The sequence below is a fragment of the Cajanus cajan genome, chromosome 9, assembly GCF_000230855.2.
Source record: "Cajanus cajan strain Asha chromosome 9, NIPB_CcT2T_4, whole genome shotgun sequence".
NCBI classification, from domain to species: Eukaryota; Viridiplantae; Streptophyta; class Magnoliopsida; order Fabales; family Fabaceae; genus Cajanus; species Cajanus cajan.
In genome coordinates this window covers 49,831,920-49,853,791 of record NC_138525.1, presented here as the reverse complement: position 1 = coordinate 49,853,791, position 21,872 = coordinate 49,831,920, and the positions used below count along the sequence as shown (strand labels likewise).

General features: G+C 39.1%; 1 protein-coding gene across 1 annotated transcript; it reads left to right on the top strand.

Annotated features, from left to right (window-relative positions):
* Positions 1-1,242: 1,242 nt before the first annotated feature.
* LOC145952140 (uncharacterized) lies at positions 1,243-1,641 on the top strand. Its single transcript, XM_083064370.1, has one exon. It carries the CDS (start codon positions 1,243-1,245, stop codon positions 1,639-1,641), a length of 399 nt encoding a protein of 132 aa, XP_082920496.1.
* The last annotated feature ends 20,231 nt before the right edge of the window (positions 1,642-21,872 follow it).

The following is a 21,872-nucleotide window of genomic DNA, read 5'->3' as shown; positions in this document are numbered from 1 at the left end:
GAGCAATCCTTCAAGTTTAGCTTTAAGGTGACAAACAACCAGGCGGAGTATGAGGCACTCCTCACAGGACTAAGGCTAACCCGCGACCTCGGAGCTCGAAGAGTAAGTTGAAATAGCGACTCAAAGCTCATGGTGGAGCAACTCAGTGGGACTTACCAGGCAAAGGACACTCTTCTACAGCGGTACTTCCACGTCGCGTCCCACCAAATCTCATCCTTCGAAGAGTTCACCATACAGCATGTGCCGCGAGAACAAAACACCCGAGCTGACCTCCTATCAAAGCTCGCTAGCACCAAAAGGCCTGGACAGCATCGAACTATCATCCAGGAGACCTTGCACTCACCCAGCCTGGACGACAAAGTCATCAATGTCAGTGAAAATGAAGACTTGGGATGGATGTCAGGCAGCTGGGGTTACTTGAAAGAAGGAATCCTGCCCGAGGATAAGGACGAAGCTCAGAAAATGAGGATGAGATCGGCTAAGTTCGTCATTATTGGGGATGATTTATTCAAAAGTGGCGTTTCTACTCCATTACTAAAGTGCTTGATTGCGCCTTAGGCGGCCTACGTCTTCGAGGAAATTCACCGGGGCATATGTGGCATGCATTCCGGAGCACGCTCAATGGCGACCAGAGTACTCCGAGCTGGGTACTACTGGCCCACTCTGAAGTCAGATTGCCAAGACTACATCCAAAAATGCAAAGAGTGTCAGCAGTTCGGCAACACACACCAGCAACCGCCTGAAGCTCTTCACCATATGATGTCGGCGTGGCCTTTCTCCCAGTGGGGAATGGACATCCTCGGGCCCTTCCCCCTTGCGAAAGGTCAACTGAAGTTCCTCCTAGTGGCGATCGATTACTTCACCAAGTGGATTGAGGCATGCCCACTCGCCAAAATTACCATTGAGAACGTGCAAAGATTCACCTACAGGAATATCATTTGCAGATTCGGAATCCCTCACACCCTCGTTACTGACAACAACTGACAATTCATCGCACAGGGATTCGAGGACTTCCTCCTCGAGCTCGGTATCAAGCATCTTCCGACCTCGGTGGAACACCCCCAAACCAACGGCCAAGCCGAAGCAGCCAACAAGGTCATCCTCCGGGAACTTAAGAAACGGCTAGGGAATGCCAAAGGACAGTGGCCCGACGAACTTCCCAGCATCCTCTAGGCGTATCATTGCACTCCCCAGTCAACCACGCAAGAGACGCCTTACAAGCTGACCTACGGAGCTGACGCAATGATCCCAGTGGAAGTCAGAGAGACGTCCCATCGACGCCAAGTTTTCAACAGCGAGCAGAACGCTCGAGAGTTGGCAGCTGACCTCGACTTGGTTGACGAGCTTAGAGACGAAGCTCAAATCCACGTAGAAGCCTGCAAGCTTCGAGCTTCCCGAAGATACAACACCCGAGTGAGACCTCGCTCTTTCCGAGTTGGTGACTTGGTGTGGCGATTGCTAGGCGAAGCACGGAAAGACACGTCAGATGGGAAGCTTGCGCCCACTTGGGGTGGCCCATTCCGAGTTACAGAAGACTTGGAAAATGGAGCGTATAGGCTGGAAGAACTTAGCGGGAAACCTATACCGCGAACTTGGAATGCTACACATCTTGTAACAACCCGTCGTGGCCCCTACACTTAGTGGAATCGCACTAAAAATAGTTAACTAAGATAAATAATAAAATTGGATAACTTATAAATACAAAAACATAAAAAAAATATATATATATATATATATATATATATATATATATATATAAATCATTAAGTTTTTAAGTATAAGGTATTTATACAGTTATCCAAAACTATTATCTCCTAGTGTTGGTCCAGCACAAAACTGCTACCCAAGGTGGCATCTCTAACAGGAGGATCAAAACTCCTCGTCTCGCAGCGATCACCTCAACTCCAAGCTGGCCCTGACCTGCTCCCATACAAGGTATGATCATCGTAGTCCATCCACATGGAAACAAGAGGGTAAGCTAGAGTTCAATATCAAACATGAAGCAAGACACCACACACTTCAACATATTAACAATCATGCAATAAATTCATAACAATCATCATCACAAACGATCATACAATTCAACATAAAAACACAACTCATTCATACAACTTAGAAGCAACTTTAATACAACAACAACAACAACAATATACAACTTTATATTTAATGCGTCGTCACGCATATACAACTGGGAGATCTCCAACAACTTAGGTTGAGCAGTCTAGGTGGCATAAACCCTACCGAATCCAGCGTTTGACCTATCTCCACCAGGTCAGGTATAGAACAGCTTTAGGAACTCCGAAGAGAACCAGGTATAGACAACAATAGTTGATTTCTCAGGTGTGCCACTTAGACTTGGAGGTCCAGTACTACTGTCAGGACAGAAGGGTTTGGGTATGAGCCTACCACGGCCTTGGCTAGCTTCACCAATCCACATGTGGAGTTAGCCCACCCACTGTCCTCCAAGTACCACGCACCCTCCAGTACCTAGTCAAAGACTACATCTCTAACTAGATACCTTACTCAAATTAGTCATTCAACCATGACATGGATCGACTATTTCCATGTCGCCCACACAGTACTAAGTGATTCAACTTTAAAACAACTTTCAACTTATCACCTTAGTACTATGTATCTCAACTTCTGGCTGCTTGTAATCAGTATAGCTCGGCCTGGCCCCTATACTGTGGTCGCTTTGTACACGTGTGCCTCGACCTTGCCCACACACGGGATCAACTAAGTCCTAGAGGAGAACAATACAACGTCCACTCCAAGGGACAACTTCCCAAGGAGGGTTTTTCAACAAATTGGGCTCTTAGAGCACCACAACTATCTCAATCCACACAATGGAATGAGCAACTTCGAACCCTAATCCTAGTGATCAACAACTTATCATTACAGTTTAATCAGCTTATAAATCAACAACATATATCAGCTCAACAACTTTCAACTTGAACAACATAATCAACTCATAACTTAATAAGCATAACAACTTAAACAACATACAACTTTTCAGCAATAGACATCACATCAACTTTACAGCAATAAACGACTTACAACTTTATAGCAACTCACAACAATACCACTATAGACATCTTACAACAAGAGGCAACTTATACAACTTTAAACAACTTTTACATCAATAAATTACTTCAACTTATACATCTCAACTTATTAATAATTCAACAATAAACAACATAAAAAAAACAACTTAGTTTTACCACGTATAGCAACTTTAACAACGTATCACATATTATCAACACACAACATATGAACAACTTAAGTTAACAACTTTATAAACAACTTCAGCAATATACAACATATTTAAAATTCATCTATAAGGTTAACTTATATAAACAACATAAATCAACTTAAACACCCAACAACTCAACTATTTCAACAAAAGAACACCATGCATAAAACTTCCCCAACTCTCCTCACCTGAAGATTGGCTCAAAAAGCCAACAATTGTGACGAAATAGAATTCCCTTCCAAAGCTCAACCTGAAACTTCAATCCTCCCAAAGCAAGCTTTCTAATCTGAATTTCAAGAAAAGTCAGAAGGAGTTAGTGATCTAGAGGAGAAAAAGAGTCAAACAGAGAAATTTGGGAGAGAAAGGAGCTCACTGACCCAGAGACCTTCTCTCTAAAACTTCTCTCTAAAAACTCACATTTTCCTGAAGGCCCCCCAACCCCTATTTATAGACTTTCGGATTGCCCCAGAACGACCCGTACCGAGTTTGGAACGGCCCGTTTCGAACTCCCAAATCACGCACAAAATCCACGCCTAGAACGGCCCGTTCTGAAATCAGAACGGCCCGTTCCGGGACTCATCCGGAATGGCCCGTTCTCCCTCTAGAACGGCCCGTTCTCCTTCCAGAACGGCCCGTTCTCCTTCAGTAGTTTGGAACGACCCGTTCCAATTTGGGAACGGCCCGTTCTGGCTACTGAATTTTTTTTTCTCTACGTTACACATCTCAAGTTTTATTTCAGCTGAATTTTGTACGAATGAGCTGTGCACTCTTTTCCTGCCTCAGTCTTTTGTCCCAAAAAATAGAAAAATGGGTTTTGGCTGAGAGGGTTTTTAACGAGGCACATTTATGTAATCAATAAAATGACTCATTCTGTTCAATTCACATCCTTTTCGCATTATTTTATGTTTTACGCTAAATAGAGGTCGAGTTAGAACCAACTTCTTTCGCCCCCACTTAAGGTCGAGTTCGAACCTTCACAACGTGTTACTTGACAAAAATAAAAGGTCGAATTCGAACCTTCGTACAATTCACTCTACTTTAATTCGAGGTCGAATTAGAACCTCGGTATGCTTGAGGTCGAGTTCGAACCCTCACAAGAGTCACCTAACGAAAAATTCGAGGTCGAGTTCGAACCTCGGCATGATCAATTCGAGGTCAAATTCGAACCTTCACAAAATATTACTTAACAAAAAATCCGAGGTCGAGTTCAAACCTCGGCATGATCAATTCGAGGTCGAATTCAAACCTTCACAAAATATTACTTAACGTAAAATTGAGGTCGAGTTCGAACCTCGGCATGATCAATTCGAGGTCGAATTCGAACCTTCACAAAAAATTACTCAACGAAAATCCAAGGTCGAGTTCGAACCTCGGCATGATCAATTCAAGGTCGAATTCGAACCTTCACAAAAAATTACTTAACGAAAAATTGAGGTCGAGTTCGAACCTCATCATGATCAACTCAAGGTAAAGTATCACCAAGTATAAAAGTATACAACAGACATCGAACACGTGTCTCAAAGCGCGCAAACAGCAAAAATCAAGCCTAAACGCACAGGCAAAGGAGAGCGCAAATGCAAATAGACAAAGAAAAACATACATATACAAGCAATATTTCCAGAGTTCTACACTTGAATTCAAAACAGAAAAATAAAGCATAAAAAATTTAACTAGGCTATGTCAAAATTGGCCTACGCAGAGGCATTCTCACTAGAGCTATCCTCGAGCTCGTCCTCCTTTACCAGCTTCCCAAAGCGGACTACTTTCTCCACGTGCATGGCAGAGAAGTCGAACCCCGGGGCAAGAAGCCTTGCCTGGCGAGCTGCCTTGAGGAAACCCCGCTTATGCTCAACCACGATAGCTCGTTCGGTTTCCTCCAGCTTCTTCCCCATATACACGCCCTCACCGGCCTGACAAGGTTCAAGCCGGATCATCCGGGAGATGGAAGGGTCACAAACCCTGTACGATCTCAAGATCGCATTAACTTCAAGAAAGGACTGGAACACGCTCTGGACCTCCGCCATCTCGCGCCGAACCCAGGAACACCTAGAATGAGGTCCGTTGGTGGCTCCACCTCTTTCTTTTTCCCGGTGGCGGCCGTTCCGGTAGCCGTCGCCTTGCCCCGTGCCTTGCCTTTACCCTTGGCAGGTGCGGAGGAACCAGCACCATTCCCTCCAACCATGGAAAAAACAAGAAAGACTCGAAGAAGGTTGGGAAAGAAGGAAAAAGAAAACTGTAGAAAGGAAGTACTTGGTACTCTTCCTCAGAAAACAACCCTAACAATGACTGGGTTACCGGAAACGACGGCGGAAACGGAGAAAATGGAGACGGAAGACAAACGGAAACGAGAGAAACAACGTGCACAAGAAGTTGAGAGAGAGAAAAAAGAGTAAAGTGAAAGGGGAAGAGGCGCGAGGGAGAGAAAAGGGTTTCTCCCAAATTCAAAACGGTCACGCCACATGTCAACCAAGGGACGCGTCTAATGACACATTAATTGAGAACAATTATGACAAAGGCAAACCATCATTACATAACCGTCACTCCCATTAACGCGCCACTTGCACGTTCTCAGGAAATGACCAGTTGTGACACATGGCACCTCGGTAAACAGGTGTACGCGAAAGGTCATTACTCCTTGACGAGCTCGGTCTTAAACTCCTCGACCCACGGTCTTCAGAGCTCGGGGGGCTAGTGTACTATCTGTACCGCCATACCGAGCTCGGGCTCGGCATAGTTGCGTGGAATGACCTCGGAACACGCATTTGGAGATCTCGGTCTAAACGAGATCCGCCACCCAACCAGATCATAACCGATCTCAAGAGATCTCGATCCAGACAAGATCCGGTATCTAATTAGATCATAACTGATCTCAGGCCCAAGGCCCAACGCAACCCTAACTCACACTAAGGTACGTGCATTACTTATACGAGACATCTACTCATACAAACACTAACTTTAGCATCAGAGTCTCTTTTGCAAGTACCACCCCCATCTTGGAACACCAACGTACCGGCGAAGGAGGCTTACCAATCTTACTCGGCGGATCATCTCTACAGCAGATCTCCGGTAAGAACATATATGTAATATAATTTTAATTTCGTCCTTATACTTAAAAATATTTATAATAAGGATAAGTTAAAAAATAGTGTTATGTTTTAAAGATCTAATTAAAAAAGGCATAAAAAAGTTAATAAACAACATAAATGGTGCGGTGACAACAAAGACTAATTAAAAAATATTTGCCCAAATAAAAATTTATTTAATAAATTTTTACTTATAAAAACTGAATTGAAAATCTATAACAAGTATAACAATTAAATTATAAATTTTACAAAAAATGTTTTTATCTTTTAAATTCTTTCAACAATATGTTAAATGAATTATGAAATTTATCTATTCTCATTTCTCAATCAAGTATTAATATGATTCATGAAGCTAATGAATAGTATTATACCACCTGCCCATCTATAAATTCACTCCTCATGTTATTGTTATTTTTAACCGAGTTTCTTTACCAAATGTTTAATTATATGGGTTATTGAGTGTTAAATTCATCGGATATATGAAATTGTGTTAATTTAAATAATGATATAGGGTTTAAGACTAGAGTAACTATGTTAAATATTTTTAAAACAAATTCTACTTACAATAATTTCTTGTATCCTTGATTAAAAAAATTATATTAAAGATGATTAATAAATTTTTAATATAAATTAATCATAATAAAATTGATGAATATTTTGTATTAATAATATGATCGGAAGGAAAAAAATAATAATTTTCTCTCACATGAGTAGCAGTTGTTTTTACCAAAAAGTTGTTAATTATTGAATGTGAAGCTGGCTCCTTCTCCCGGGTATCAAAGATGCAAAATAGTATATAATGAATGACATCTGTTTGATCTCTTCCCAGATAAAGTTATTTAAAAGGGAAGAAATCATAATAAAGTTCACCTTAATCTCAAGAACAACTTGCCCTGGGAAGAGAATGCATATATACCATTAAAATGGCAAAAACAGTGAAATCTACATTGATAGTGTAGAAACAAATTAAAAAAGAAAATCCCATAATTCATCATAAGCAAAAACAAAGAGTGAGAAAAAACAACTACGAGATGTGACATTGAAAGCAAGCCTGATCAAAAACCATGTTTCACTGTGGATATTGCTTTTGTATTCTACTTTTCATTCTGACTTGTTCCCTTGATCAGTGTGGGACTCAAACCCATCAACTCGTTTGTCTCTTTTCAAGTGGTATCCCATCATCTCGACTATGTAAGGATTATTTCTTTTCTAAACAAATAATTATCCAAGAAGAAGAAATTAAAACATGTAAGCCAATAATCGATTAAGTGTAGACGTGAATTCAAGTATGCACGCCTTTTTATCAACCCATCACGCATACCCTATATAAATAATTTTGCTAATATGAGTGTTAACAACTCATTTTAAGCACAGATACGATTATAATTATAAGCTATACCTTATCTAATAGAGTTTATATATATAGGTTGAATGCATGCACACGTAATGCTGATACATATAATATCGACTTACACTAGTGCAAAAATAAGTTATTACGTCACTTAATTTACGTTAGAAAAACAAAAATACGATATTATAAATATGCGGTAACATTTTTGTAAATAAAAAGTTACTAATTTACGTCGGACAAGGGGGGTCCGACGTAAATAATACAATTTACATCGGAGGGGTCATGTGGCCGACGTAGATTGTATAATTTACGTTGGGCCTCCCTTGTCTGACGTAAATTAGTCACTATATGCCTCAACATTTCATTCTCAATCCCGTGCACCCCTTTGTTTACGAAAGTATCTCTAAGTTCTTCTCTAAGTCTCTAAATTCGTTTGTTTGCACAAAGTTGTTTCTCAAAGTCTCTAAGTCTCTGCACACTCCATGTTTGAGGTCAGTTTCTTCTATGCATTATTCTCTTTATTTTCTGTTAGATGTTCATCTAGAACGGCCCGTTCTGCAACTAGAACGGGCCGTTCTTCTTGAATTTTTTATTTGTTAATTTTTGATCTGGAACGGGCTGTTCCGAAACTAGAACGGGCTGTTCCAGATAAACAATTAACACAAAAGTATTGTAGCTGGAACGGGCCGTTCTGATTTTAGAACGGGTCATTCCAGACGCATTAAATTTGTGTTAATTATGTATCTAGAACGGCCCGTTCTGGTTTCAGAACGAGCCGTTCCAGATGCATTAAAGAAGGACTTTTTAGGCATTGACCTTTAGTTTACCATCGTATTAGTAGAAATATTTATCGATTTTATCCGAAATTTCTATCGATTTTTTAGGGTTGTAGTTTAGGTTAGAAAAATTATGAATAACTGAGTCAATAGTTAATTTGAGTTAATATATAGATAATGAATCGAAGTTGGATGAATGCAAGTCGCATTAGTCAAGAGTACAAAAATGGAGTTGAAGAGTTCTTGCAATTTACAAGAGAAAATGGGAAACCCATCAAAGGAGCATATTATTGTCCATGTATTCGTTGTTTGAATCAGATACGTCAGGAAGTTGGGGAAATATGTGATCACCTTTTTGTATTTGGTATTGTGAAGAGTTATACAGTATGGACATGGCACGGAGAAATATTAGACATTCCAGCGATGTCAACAACTGAAAATTTTGAAGGGATGGACGATAATTTAGAAGAGATGATACATGATGTTGGTGAAGAAAATTTTGAAAGAACACATGTGTATGATACCTTAAAGTCTGATTTTGAGCAACCATTGTACCCAGGATGCAGTATGTTTACAAGATTATCAACAATTTTAAGATTGTTTAGTTTAAAAGCAAGAAATGGTTGGACTGATAAAAGTTTCACAGAATTGTTGGAGTTGTTGAAGGGTATGCTTCCAGAAGATAACAGGTTACCTAATCGCAACTATGAGGCAAAAAAGATACTATGTCCAATGGGTTTGGAGTATAAGAAGATACATGCATGCCCTAATGATTGCGTATTGTATACAAATGATTTTGCTACACTGAAAGTGTGTCTGACATGTGGATTGTCGCGGTTCAAAAAGAAAACTGATGGAAGTAATGGTCAGGAAGAAATAGAGAGTCCCCTTGCTAAGGTCTTATGGTATTTGCCAATAATACCTAGGTTTAAAAGACTGTTTGCCATTAAAGAGGATGCAAAAAACCTCACATGGCATGAAAATGGTAGAAAATGTGACAATTTTATTCGACATCCAGCTGATTCTCCGCAATGGAAGAGGATTGATGAAACATTTCCAGAATTTGGTGCAGAGTCAAGAAACTTGAGAATTGGTCTAGCTACAGATGGCATGAATCCTTATGGAAACTTAAGTAGTAAACACAGTTCATGGCCAGTTTTGTTGGTCATTTACAATTTGCCTCCTTGGCTATGCATGAAGAGAAAATATATTATGTTGTCTATCATGATATCAGGACCCCGACAACCAGGAAATGACATAGATGTGTATCTTAGTCCATTGATTGATGACTTGAAAATTTTGTGGGAGACAGAAGTGGAGGTTTTTGATGCATATCGTGAAGAAAAATTTACTTTGTGTGCAATGTTATTTTGCACAATAAATAATTTTCCAGCATATGGTAACTTGAGTGGGAATAGTGTGAAGGGTCATTATGCATGTCCTATATGTGAAGAAAACACAAGTTATACCCAATTGAAACATGGGCAAAAGACTGCGTACACTAGGCATCGTAAGTTTCTTGTTCGTAGCCATCCATACCATAGATTGAAGAAAGCATTCAATGGATGTCAGGAGGATGAAATCTCCTCGACACCGCGCAATGGTGAAGAAGTATATCAGCGGGTGAAGAACATTAACTTTGTGTTTAGAAAGACGCAAAAGAAGTCAACTGAGAGAAATATCTGGAAGAAACGATCAATATTCTTTAATCTTCCTTATTGGTGCAAGCTAGATGTTAGACACTGCATAGATGTGATGCATGTGGAGAAAAATATTTGTGATAGTGTAATTGGACATTGCTAAACATCAAAGGAAAGACTAAAGATGGAGTGAAAGCACAACAAGATTTGGTGGACATGGGTATACGTTCTAAGTTACATCCTCAGTCTATTGGAAGACGCACTTACTTGCCTCCAGCTTGTCATACTCTATCAAAAAAGAAAAAAAAAGCTTTTGTGAGTATTTACGCAGTGTGAAAGTTCCACAAGGGTACTCCTCAAGTGTTAAGAGTCTGGTGTCTATGCAAGATTTGAAGTTAATTGGTTTAAAGTCTCACAATTGTCATGTCTTAATGCAACAACTTTTGCCTGTGGCTATTCGTAACATTTTACCATCTTCTGTTAGAGTTGCTATTACTCGATTGTGCTTATTCTTCAATGCCATTTGCAACAAAGTAATTGACCTTGTAAAGTTAGATGAGTTAGAAAATGAAGCAATCACAATCTTGTGTCAATTGGAAATGTATTTTCCACCTTCATTTTTTGATATCATGGTGCATTTGATAGTTCATTTGGTTAGGGAGATTCGATTGTGCGGCCCGATTTATCTTAGATGGATGTACCCTGTTGAGAGATACATGAAGATCTCTAAAGGATATGTCAAGAATCAATACCACCCAGAAGCCTCTATTGTGGAGAGGTACATTGCAGAAGAAACCATTGAGTTTTGTTCAGGGTACATGTCGAAATCAGAACCAATAGGAATTCCTAAGACTCGACATGATAGGAAACAATTTGGTAAGGGTACTAGAAGTTTAAAGATTAGAACTGTGAGTCGAATAGAAGTTGACCAAGCACATTTGTATATATTGAACAACACTAATGAAGTAATTCCTTACATATCTGAACACATAGATGAAATCAAGATAGCACACCCCCGAATCAATGAGAAATGGGTATTGAATGAACATAACAAGTGTTTCTTAGCTTGGTTTAAGAAAAAGGTTTATAGTGAGGTTAATGCTTCTGATACACTTTTGAGACTCGCTCGTGGGCCTAACAACGATGTCATTACATTTGGTGGGTATGACATTAACAAATATTATTTCTATACAAAGATAGAAGATGACAAAAGTAGAGTACAAAATAGTGGGGTTACAATTCAGGCTGAGGCTGTGCACTTTGCTAGTTCTAAAGATAAAAAACCCATTACAGCATCCATGAGTTATTTCGGAGTCATACAAGACATATGGGAAATTGATTATGTTACGTTTAGAGTGCCTGTGTTCAAGTGTAAATGGGTTGATGGCAATATGGGTATGCAGACAGATGATTTAGGATTTACTTTGGTTGATTTGAACAAGGTCGGTTATAAGGATGAACCTTTTATTATGGCATATCAAGCAAGACAAATTTTTTATGTCAGGGATCCATGTAATGAGAAATTGTCAGTGGTCCTCGAAGGAAGAACCATGCATGGAACTCACGAAGATGAGTCTCTAGATATGCATGAGACACCGTCTTTCTCAAGCAGATCATTTGGTCCTATTGCGGACAATGAAGTGGACGAAATACATGCTATTCGAAGTGATCATGATGAAGGAATATGGGAAAACATTCCAACCTAATAGGTTTCTATTTGTGTATTATTTGTTTTTTTATTATTTGTTTTGTTGCTATATTGTTATTATCTTTTTTACTTTATTTGTCTATTTCGTTAATTCGTTATTTTAATAATGAGAGTTTAATTTTTTCAGGATTATGGAGGATTTGGGGTCTGGCAGTGGAAGGAGGGAAGGTAGATCTGTCACCCGATTTTTTGGGTTGACAGCTGGACGCATTGCCAAGGAGAGGACACCGGTTGAGGTGGATCCTCGTTCTAGCAAGGCATCAGGCCCAAATGCTGCCAAGTTTAAAAGCTATTTGGGAGTCCTAGCTCGACGTCATGTTTCTATTATCATTCCATCATGGGATGACGTTTAGGAGGCTGACAAGAACATCATGTGGCAGGCTATTCAAGTATATACTTTCACATCCCTTCAATATTATATAACTTAAATATGTTATTTATTATTTGTTGTTATTTTCATAGCAAAATTTTGACATTCCCAACACTGAGGTCATGAGGAGGAAGATGTTATCTGCCCTTGCCACTAGGTGGAGAGCCTTCAAGACTTTCTTGACACGAGGAGTATGTATTTGGAGAGCGACAAAATGAGACTCCTTGTCTAAAGTACCAGATCATTGATGAGGAGTGGATGCAATTTCGTGCCACTCGATTGGACCCTTCTTGGCAAGTTAGTTATTGATAACTCTTACATTGACACAAATACTTAAGGTATATTTTAATTAATCTCATTTTCTATTTTGTATTATTGCAGGCCAAAAGAATAGTTGTCCAAGAACGACAGAGCAAGAATGATGCACCCCATCTATTGTCAAGAGGGGGATATGAATTAAAAAAAATGATGAAGGCTAGGGCAGAGGCAGCAGGGGTTGAGTCTGCTGACCGTGTGGAGTCACCTCCCCGCCATGAGATGTGGATAGCAACCCGAACAAAATCAGATAGGCAAATGACTTCTAAGTCTGCAAGGGTCGTTGCTGGTAAAATAGTAAGTAAAAATATACAAACTAAGACTCTTCATTTCAACTCATTTAATTCATAAGTGTAGTTTAGGGTATACTTATTGTTAATATGTTGTAGGAGGGTTTAGTTGAGCAGACCACCCAGGGCTCATTTGTTTCCCATGGTTGGGATGATATGCTCACAATGGCCACAAGAAGGCCAAAGCACGCAGGCCGTGTGCGTGGTTGTAGACACCCAATTTCGTCTGGGGGCAAACAAACATCAAGATAGGACATCAGAGGGCCCAAAGGCCCAAACCAATTTTTTTAGTGGCCCGGAACGGACCGTTCCAAAATCGGAACGGGCCGTTCCCAAGTCCGGAACGGGCCGTTCTCGATCAGAACGGGCCATTTTGGGTTTCTAAAATGCCTAAAAAGATATAGGTTGGAACGGGCTGTTCTAGACCAGAACGGGTCGTTCCAAACCAATCAAATTGCCTAAAATGTGTATCCCAGAACGGGCCGTTCTGGTTCCCCGGAACGGGCCGTTCTGATTTCAGAACGGGCCGTTCTAGGGTACGAAAATACTACATAACGGCCATATCCAGAACGGGCCATTCCAGTTTTGAAACGGGCCGTTCTGGACCCTATCTGAAGCCTATAAATAGAGAGCTTAGGCACATTTCTGAGGGACCCCGAAAATTTCGTCCAGCACTCTCTAGAGCTCGAAATTTCTCTCTTTTTCTCTCTCTCTCTCCTATTATATTTCTTGAGTATTGTGAGGCATTTGTGTAGTGTGAAAGGTTGCCATAAAGCACCTACAATTTTCATATTGGAAGATCTAACAAAGCTTGCTACGAGGTATTTTGATCAATTTTCTTCTCTCTCTTTTATTTCTTATATTTGATAAATATTGTTTATATTAAGAGCAATCATGTAGATATTTTAGAGTCAATTGTTTAATTTAAATTTTAAATCATGTAAATAATCATCAATAAAAGGGGATATAATATTTAATTTATTATTTCTTATCGCATTAACTTCATTATAGGGTACCGATTTAGGGCGTTGTAAGGGTGCTTAATACCTTCCTTACACGTAACCGATCCCCGAACCCAATTCTGGTTATCAAGGCCATTATTGGATCTTTTAAAAATCTTTTCTTTTTCCAATGTTTTGAGTAAAACATTGGTGGCGACTCCATAGAACCTATTTTCAAAACCATTGATTAAGGATTAGTCTGGTGTCCGGGCATTCCTTAATTGATGAGATCTTTAAAAGGATGTTTAAACCATAGGTCGCAAGATCGGAAATTTTCGGGTTGCGACAGATGGCGACTCCACTGGGGACGTTTAAAGAGGGTCAGGCCCATTTAATTAATGAAGTTAATAAAATAAAAATAATAATTTAAATATTTTTCCCCTTTACTTTATTTGTTTTATTTGTTTGGCTTTAATATTTGTTTGTTTGTTTATTTAAATTTTGCACCTGTTTGAATAAAACTGTACACAAACCTTTGCACACAACAGTTCCCCCTACACCCGGGGGCATGAGGGTAATAAACATAGGGAGTGGTTGACGTACGACCGGCCTAAGTTTGGCCTTGGAGCCTGCGAGCCTTGTCAGAAATCACACTCAAGGTGATAACCGGTTACTCTAGCCCGAAATACTGCGACAAACCTTAGAGTTTGCCAGGTGACGGCGACAAAGATACTAGGTCCCTATAATGGGGGCACCTTGGGGGCCTTAAGACCAGTGAGATTAGAACTGTCCTATATAATGCACTTTTCTTGCAGGGACCACAGACCAAGGATTTAAACGTGACTGTTCGCGGGTGTACATTTGTTTGAGCATATGCGTGTTGCATTTGTTTGTGTTTATTTATTTCAAATAGATAAGAATTACAAACAAGTAGATATTAATGAAAAAAAATATGATAAAAATTTTAATTCCCTTCTGTATACCCTAACTCTAAAGCATCATATAGGGTAGTTTTTTTCAAAAAATATATATATATATAGCAAAAAAAATCATGCATCATAACTCTTAGTTAAAAACATGATAAAATTTAGGCAAAAAATAAATATCATGCATCTCCTAAGATAGTACATTAGCATACATTCATTAGAAATGGAAGACTCATGTAATAGTATGCAAAGAATGTTCCCTAAACAAAAATCAATGAGAATGATATCCGTTGAATTTCTCATATGTCTTTGCATCCTATTTTACGTTTCATATAGATAACACGTCTTCCTTGTAAATAATAAATACGAATAAAAAGGGAAATCTAATTTGTGCGTGTTAGCCGGATAATGGAAATTACTGTAATCAAATGCGAACCTGATACATCAAATCAGGAAACACTTATCAGTAATTAGGGGCATCACACGCCCAAATCGACGATTCAAACAGCGAGACTTTTCCATGAAGAAATGACAATTGTCGGGATAGGAGGAATGTTCAAGAATGGACGAATCCTTGCTTCTAGGGAATTACAACAAAACCCAATTAAAGAATAAAGGCATTGCATGACAAAAACCCGCTAGGACGAAAACTCGTAAAGGGCGTCCTAGGAAAAAATTAGGGTAAAGGAAAAAGAATCAAAATCCCGATAGGATACGTCCTATGCAAAAGTTAGGGATACATAAAAAAAAGCAATGTCTGCTTGAGTTGGAAATCGAAAGGCGATTTTTGGGTATTCCCTTCAAAAAGCAAGAATTCACAGAGGTTTCACTCCAAATGAAAACACCGACGTTCAAGCAAGTGGAAAGGTTTTCTATTGAAATCATCAAATCATTCATGACTCTCTAGGGGGCAACCTCTGTCTATCTCTCTGTGTATGAATCACGAACTCGGGGCATGCCCGGGCCTTCGAGCTTTGTTAAAGGGGCACATGTAAATTAAAAGTACTGTTTTAAATGCCATAACACTCTTTTGCTTCTCTTCTCCCTCTAAATATCCACTCTAGGCCTCATCCATCAACCCTTAACAAACAAAATGTATTTGCAACAAAGATGTTACTCAATAATAGCATGGAAAGGATAACAAAGGAACAACCAGGAATTCAAACATGACTAGGGTTTGATAAAATAAAGACATCCCATACCTCATGAATGCTGCAAAAATGAAGGCCCGACAGGAAACCCACTAAGGGGGCTGCGCAAAAGTTAGGGTAAGATTTGCTAGGCAACCCACAAGTGAAAATGGGTAACCTAGGCAAAATAAAAGATCAAAAGAAAATGTTTGCTAGGGAAAACATCTCAAGTAACCTAGGCAAAAGTTAGGACGTCAAAGCAGCGACCTGAGTTGAAAACTGAAAGGCGGATCAGGGGATCATCTAAACAAAGCACAACCCTAAGTCATCACTCCACTTTCCAAAAAGGCTAAAAAACAATGATAGCTTCCTTGTAGCAAATACATTTTGTTTGATAACCCTAAACACCAAAGCCTACCTTGGCTAGCCATTCTTCTAAAAAATCCCTTTTGAGAAAACTCTTTCTAACAACCCTTTTGAAAAAATAAATACAAACATCCCTTCTTTCTTTTTTCTCAACCCTTATGGCATTAAAATGGTACAGAAAGGATACACGGAAAATGCACAGTGAATACTCACAGAGGGAAGGCTGAGATGTCCTCAAATAGAGGTTAGAGACGCTTGACCACACGTCGACTAGATAGTCAAGGAGCCACTGAAGCTTGGACTCAGAAGAACATATCCCGATAGTAATCAAGATTGACATGGATAGAAAGAAATCGTCAACATTAACCTTAATGCGTACAGGTTAATTTCCCGAAATAAAAAAAATAAAAAAAAATGAATTGCATCTTTAGGAATAAACACATGAGCATGAACTGCATCGCATGCATATGAGTTAGGGGCATATGGAAGGGCGTTACACAAAAATATAAATAAAAGAATCATTCTTGTCTTGCATTTTCATTGCATCCATGCATCCATGCATTCTACTTGTTATGGGTCAGAAGGAGCCATCAGGACAAAACACTCGTCAAAGTAAAATAGCCGAGCATGAGCCAAGCAGTGGCAAACGACAACATGAAGTGATTCTATGTGGCCACTAAGCAAAGACATATCAATAGTGGAATAGAATCAACCAAATAAGCAGACTCATAAGCATGAAGAGGCCATCGCGTCCTACTCCTCAACTGAATGAAGGATGATCTAAGAGAATGCTAAGACTAGAAATGGTTCCCTAACCAAAGCCAGGAGTGGCTTCCAAAATAATACTCATCAATAAAAATTCAGCCAATAACATCATCATGGGATGGTATCCCTGCACCAATGATGACAACAAAAAATAAAACAGAAAAAAGGCAAGCTTCACACATGTTGAAAAAGCCGAAGCATTTAGAAAAATAGCATAAAAAGGCAAGCTTCAAACATGAAAAAGCCGAAGTTAAACAAATATAAAATTCAGACAAAAAAACTTATCAAGCAGATGCCTGGAGAGGCATTACAATACTCACATTGACAAAAACAATACCAAACTCTTACCAACCTACCACAAAAAGGTGCCTAGAGAGGCATCACAATACTCACACGACAGGGGCAACACTAGAATCCTTGTCACGCATCAACTCCTTTGCCCACAATCACAAAGGCACCACCTACCAGCAATCCTCGTCTTCATCAGACGTCCTCCAAAAAAAAGAGGGGGAATCACATAATCACCATCAGCAGGCAGCTTGGAGAGGCCGGCACAATAATATTCACCATCAGCAGGCGGCCTGGAGAGGCCGGCACAACAATACTCACAACATTAGCAGGCGGCCTGGAGAGGCCGGCACAACAATACTCACAACATCAGCAGAACAATACTCACAAAATACTACGGCCTGAAGAGGCTACGAAAATACTACGGCCTGAAGAGGCTACGAAAATACTACAGCCTAAAGAGGCTACGAAAATACTACGGCCTGGAGAGGCTACGAAAATACTACGGCCTGGAGAGGCTACAAAAATACTATGGCCTGAAGAGGCTACGAAAATACTACGGCCTGAAGAGGCTACGAAAATACTACGGCCTGAAGAGGCTACGAAAATACTACCACAACAACGAGGGTACCGTCGAGTTCCTCGAAAATGAAACCGGGATGCCGCCGAGCTCCCACCACAGGTTGGTTGAAGCCTTAAAATCATCCAAGCTTGATCGAGAGCCGCCGTCGAGCCTCTCAAATCAGTGAATGACAACGAGGGTACCGCCAAGTTCCTTGAAGTCAAAATCGGGACCGCCATCGAGCTCCCACCTGTGGGCTGGCTGAAGCCCTAAATATCAGTCCAGCTTGGAGAGGCTGAGCTCAGAATATACTCCCTCGTTAACAAGCCACAAATAAAGAGACACACTACCATGAGACAAGTAGAAGCGTAGAACCATCAACACAGAGATGAGAAGAAGACCCGGACGAAATGTCTACGTCTTTACTTGCCTTTGGAAAAACAACACAGCTATTCCAAAAGACAAGTAAAGAGGGGCAGCTGTAGACACCCAATTTTGTCTGGGGGCAAACAAACAGCAAGATAGGACATCAGAGGGCCCAAAGGCCCAAACCAATTTTTTTAGTGGCCCGGAACGGACCGTTCCAAAATTGGAACGGGCCGTTCCCAAGTCCGAAACGGGCCGTTCTCAATCAGAACGGGTCGTTCTAGGTTTCTAAAATGCCTAAAAAGATATAGGTTGGAACGGGCCATTCTAGACCAGAACGGGCCGTTCCAAACCAATCAAATGGCCTAAAATGTGTATCCCAGAACGGGCCGTTCTGATTTCAGAACGGGCCGTTCTAGGGTACGAAAATACTACATAACGACCATATCCAGAACGGGCCGTTCCAGTTTTGGAACGGGCCGTTCTAGACCCTATCTGAAGCCTATAAATAGAGAGCTTGGGCACATTTCTGAGGGACCCCGAAAATTTTGTCCAGCACTCTCTAGAGCTCGAAATTTCTCTCTTTTTCTCTTTCTCTCTCCTATTGTATTTCTTGAGTATTGTGAGGCATTTGTGTAGTGTGAAAGGTTGCCATAAAGCACCTACAATTTTCATATTGGAAGATCTAACAAAGTTTGCTACGAGGTATTTTGATCAATTTTCTTCTCTCTCTTTTATTTCTTATATTTGATAAATATTGTTTATATTAAGAGCAATCATGTAGATATTTTAGAGTCAATTGTTTAATTTAAATTTTAAATCATGTAAATAATCATCAATAAAATGGGATATAATATTTAATTTATTATTTCTTATCGCATTAACTTCATCATAGGGTACCGATTTAGGGCGTTGTAAGGGTGCTTAATACCTTCCTACACGTAACCGATCCCCGAACCCAATTCTGGTTATCAAGGCCATTATTGGATCTTTTAAAAATCTTTTCTTTTTCCAATGTTTTGAGTAAAACATTGGTGGCGACTCCATAGAACCTATTTTCAAAACCATTGATTAAGGATTAGTCTGGTGTCCAGGCATTCCTTAATTGATGAGATCTTTAAAAGGATGTTTAAACCATAGGTCGCAAGATTGGAAATTTTCGGGTTGCGACAGTGGTCTTGGTGGTTCTTGGAGTCACCGAGATTTCTTTGGTGCACGATCATCGAGGAGCAGTACTGTTTACTCTTGCAGTCAAGAGGCTATGCAGAGAATGGAGATGTAGTTTGAAGAGAAATTGAAGAACATTCGAGAAGAGTTTGAACAGAAGTATGAACTTTTGGCTCGTTCTCAGCAACAGACTGCAGTAGCTCATGATGGTGTTCGAGTCAGCACTAAAGAGAGTTGTGCTACTCCAGATCCCTCAGGGGAACAGACTCACACTGATGTACCAAACTAGTGTGAGTTATATGTTGAGGATGACCCCCCACGGTTAGTGGCTATTGGCCGAGTATTTGAGGGTGGCTCAACCATTCATGGTGTCCCTTTACAGCCAGACTGGACACGGGTTGTGGTTGACCAAGTTCAAGATGCTGCTGCTCCAGTGCCTTTGCCTAATACAGAGGTTCAACTAGTGGGGCAGGCAACCGGCACATTCTTAGCTTGGCCAATACGTTTGGTGATGCCGCTTTCAGCACGGGCAAAGGTAATTCTATTATTGCTCTTTTATATTCTTATAATTCTATTATTGTTTAACTAATTTTGATTATTTCTTTAGGATTTTATCAATCGTGGTAAGGAGGTCATGAGAGAACCTCATGTTGATCATGCTAATATCGTAGAAGCTGAGAATGATCCCATATTTAGGCTTCTAACCATATTACCACGATTAAAGAAGAAACCAATTCAATTGTAGTGGGACATTAGAGTTTTTGGAGTTGATAGCTCTGATGTTCCACTATACATATCCCTGCCCGATGCATTAGAGATTGTTGGGGAAAACTCCATGTTAAATATATCTATCATACAGCTATGGGCCATGTAAGTCATATTTTCTTTTATGAGTCTAAATTTACAATAATTACATTTAACTTATAATAATTATTTGTGTTAGGTACATGGACAAATTGAGTGTGGAGCAAGCACAAGCACAAGTATATGGATTTATTGAGTCTCAATCCATCCAAAAATCAGGAAACACTCAGGTCCAGATCCAACAATATATGCAAACATGGATGAGTGAATCAGGAAGAGATATATACTTGGCTCCATACATTGACGGGTTAGTTTTTTAATTGGTTTTTTAATCATGGTAATTTTATAACTAATTTTTTTATCATACAATGTAGGTCCCATTGGCAGTTAATGGTAATCATTCCTAAGGAATACACCGTGGTTTTGTTCACTGCATCGAAAACTAAGCCACGAAATTAAATGTCAATTACAAGGGTAACTAAAATTTTTCATTATGTTTTAAAACTGTAATTATATATATTGGCTAACATCTGTTTTATTTCAATTAATTAGAATCGTGTCTAGAGCTAATATTTTAAGTGGAAGAGGCAGATCAAAGACATTGCACTTCATATAACCTAATGTTAGCAAATTAATTAATACAGGCAATAATATTTAAATTTATTGACTTTGGAAATAATAGTTATTTGTTTCTCATTTTAGTGTAATAAGCAACAAGACTCATTTGAATGTGGCTATTACATCATGTATTGGATGAAAGTCATAGTTTCTGCGGGTATTACTGATTCTTGGGCGCAGATAATTCATATCAAAATTATTTAAGTATATTTACCTTTACGATAATTAACATTGCATATTAATGACACTTAAATTAATGTTTCAGGTCTTTCAAGATCCATCTCCATTGCCTGAAGATGAGATCATCAAGATAAGAGAACAATGGACAACTTTTTTTCTTCAAAGTATATAATAGTTAGATTTCTAAGTTTATTTAGTTAGATATTATGTTTCTAGTTTGATAGCATTGACAAACATATTTTTTATAGCTTTTTTAGGATAATAAGATTTACATTGTCATAATTTATACTTTTTAAGATTTATATATTATTTTCTTTTTATCATTCAATTTTAAAATATAATTTGAATTTGTATTCTGGACTGCCTGCTTTAGGTTTTGTATTTTGGACTATATGTAGGTTTTGGGTATATCAAAAAACAACAAAAATTTAAAAAAAAATGTCAGAATTTACGTCGGACTAAACCATAGCCGACGTAAATTTACGTCAGACCTAGCACTGGCTGACGTAAATTTACGTCGGACATGGTGTAGTCCGACGTAAATTCTTGCGTCTATTTTTTAACATTTGAAGCCCTTTTTTACGTCTGTCAAAGGGCATGTCCGATGTAAATTTACATCGTCTGTGACAGACGACGTAAATTTACATCTCCCGCATTAACGTCAGAGCCTTTTCTGACGTAAAAGCCTTAAAATATCCGACGTTAAAGACCCCTTTTGTACTAGTATTATCAAGTGTGATAAATACAAATAATTATTAATCATAATAGTATAAAGTATGTGTCATACTATAATTATCAATAGAATCGATTTTTTACAAAATTTCTACCTGGCTGGGGTTTAATTTCTTATTAAAGATAGGTCCGAAGGATAAAAATAATAATAAAAAAAAAAGACTAGTTTTTATTATATACAGGTAAATAGTCATTTTTTTTAATCTGCAGCAAATCACACAGAACAAAAAGCCCTTTCTGA

Coding starts and splice junctions, on each gene's coding strand:
- LOC145952140 (XM_083064370.1), top strand. CDS start 1,243: ATGATCCCAGTGGAAGTCAGAGAGACGTCCCATCGACGCCAAGTTTTC.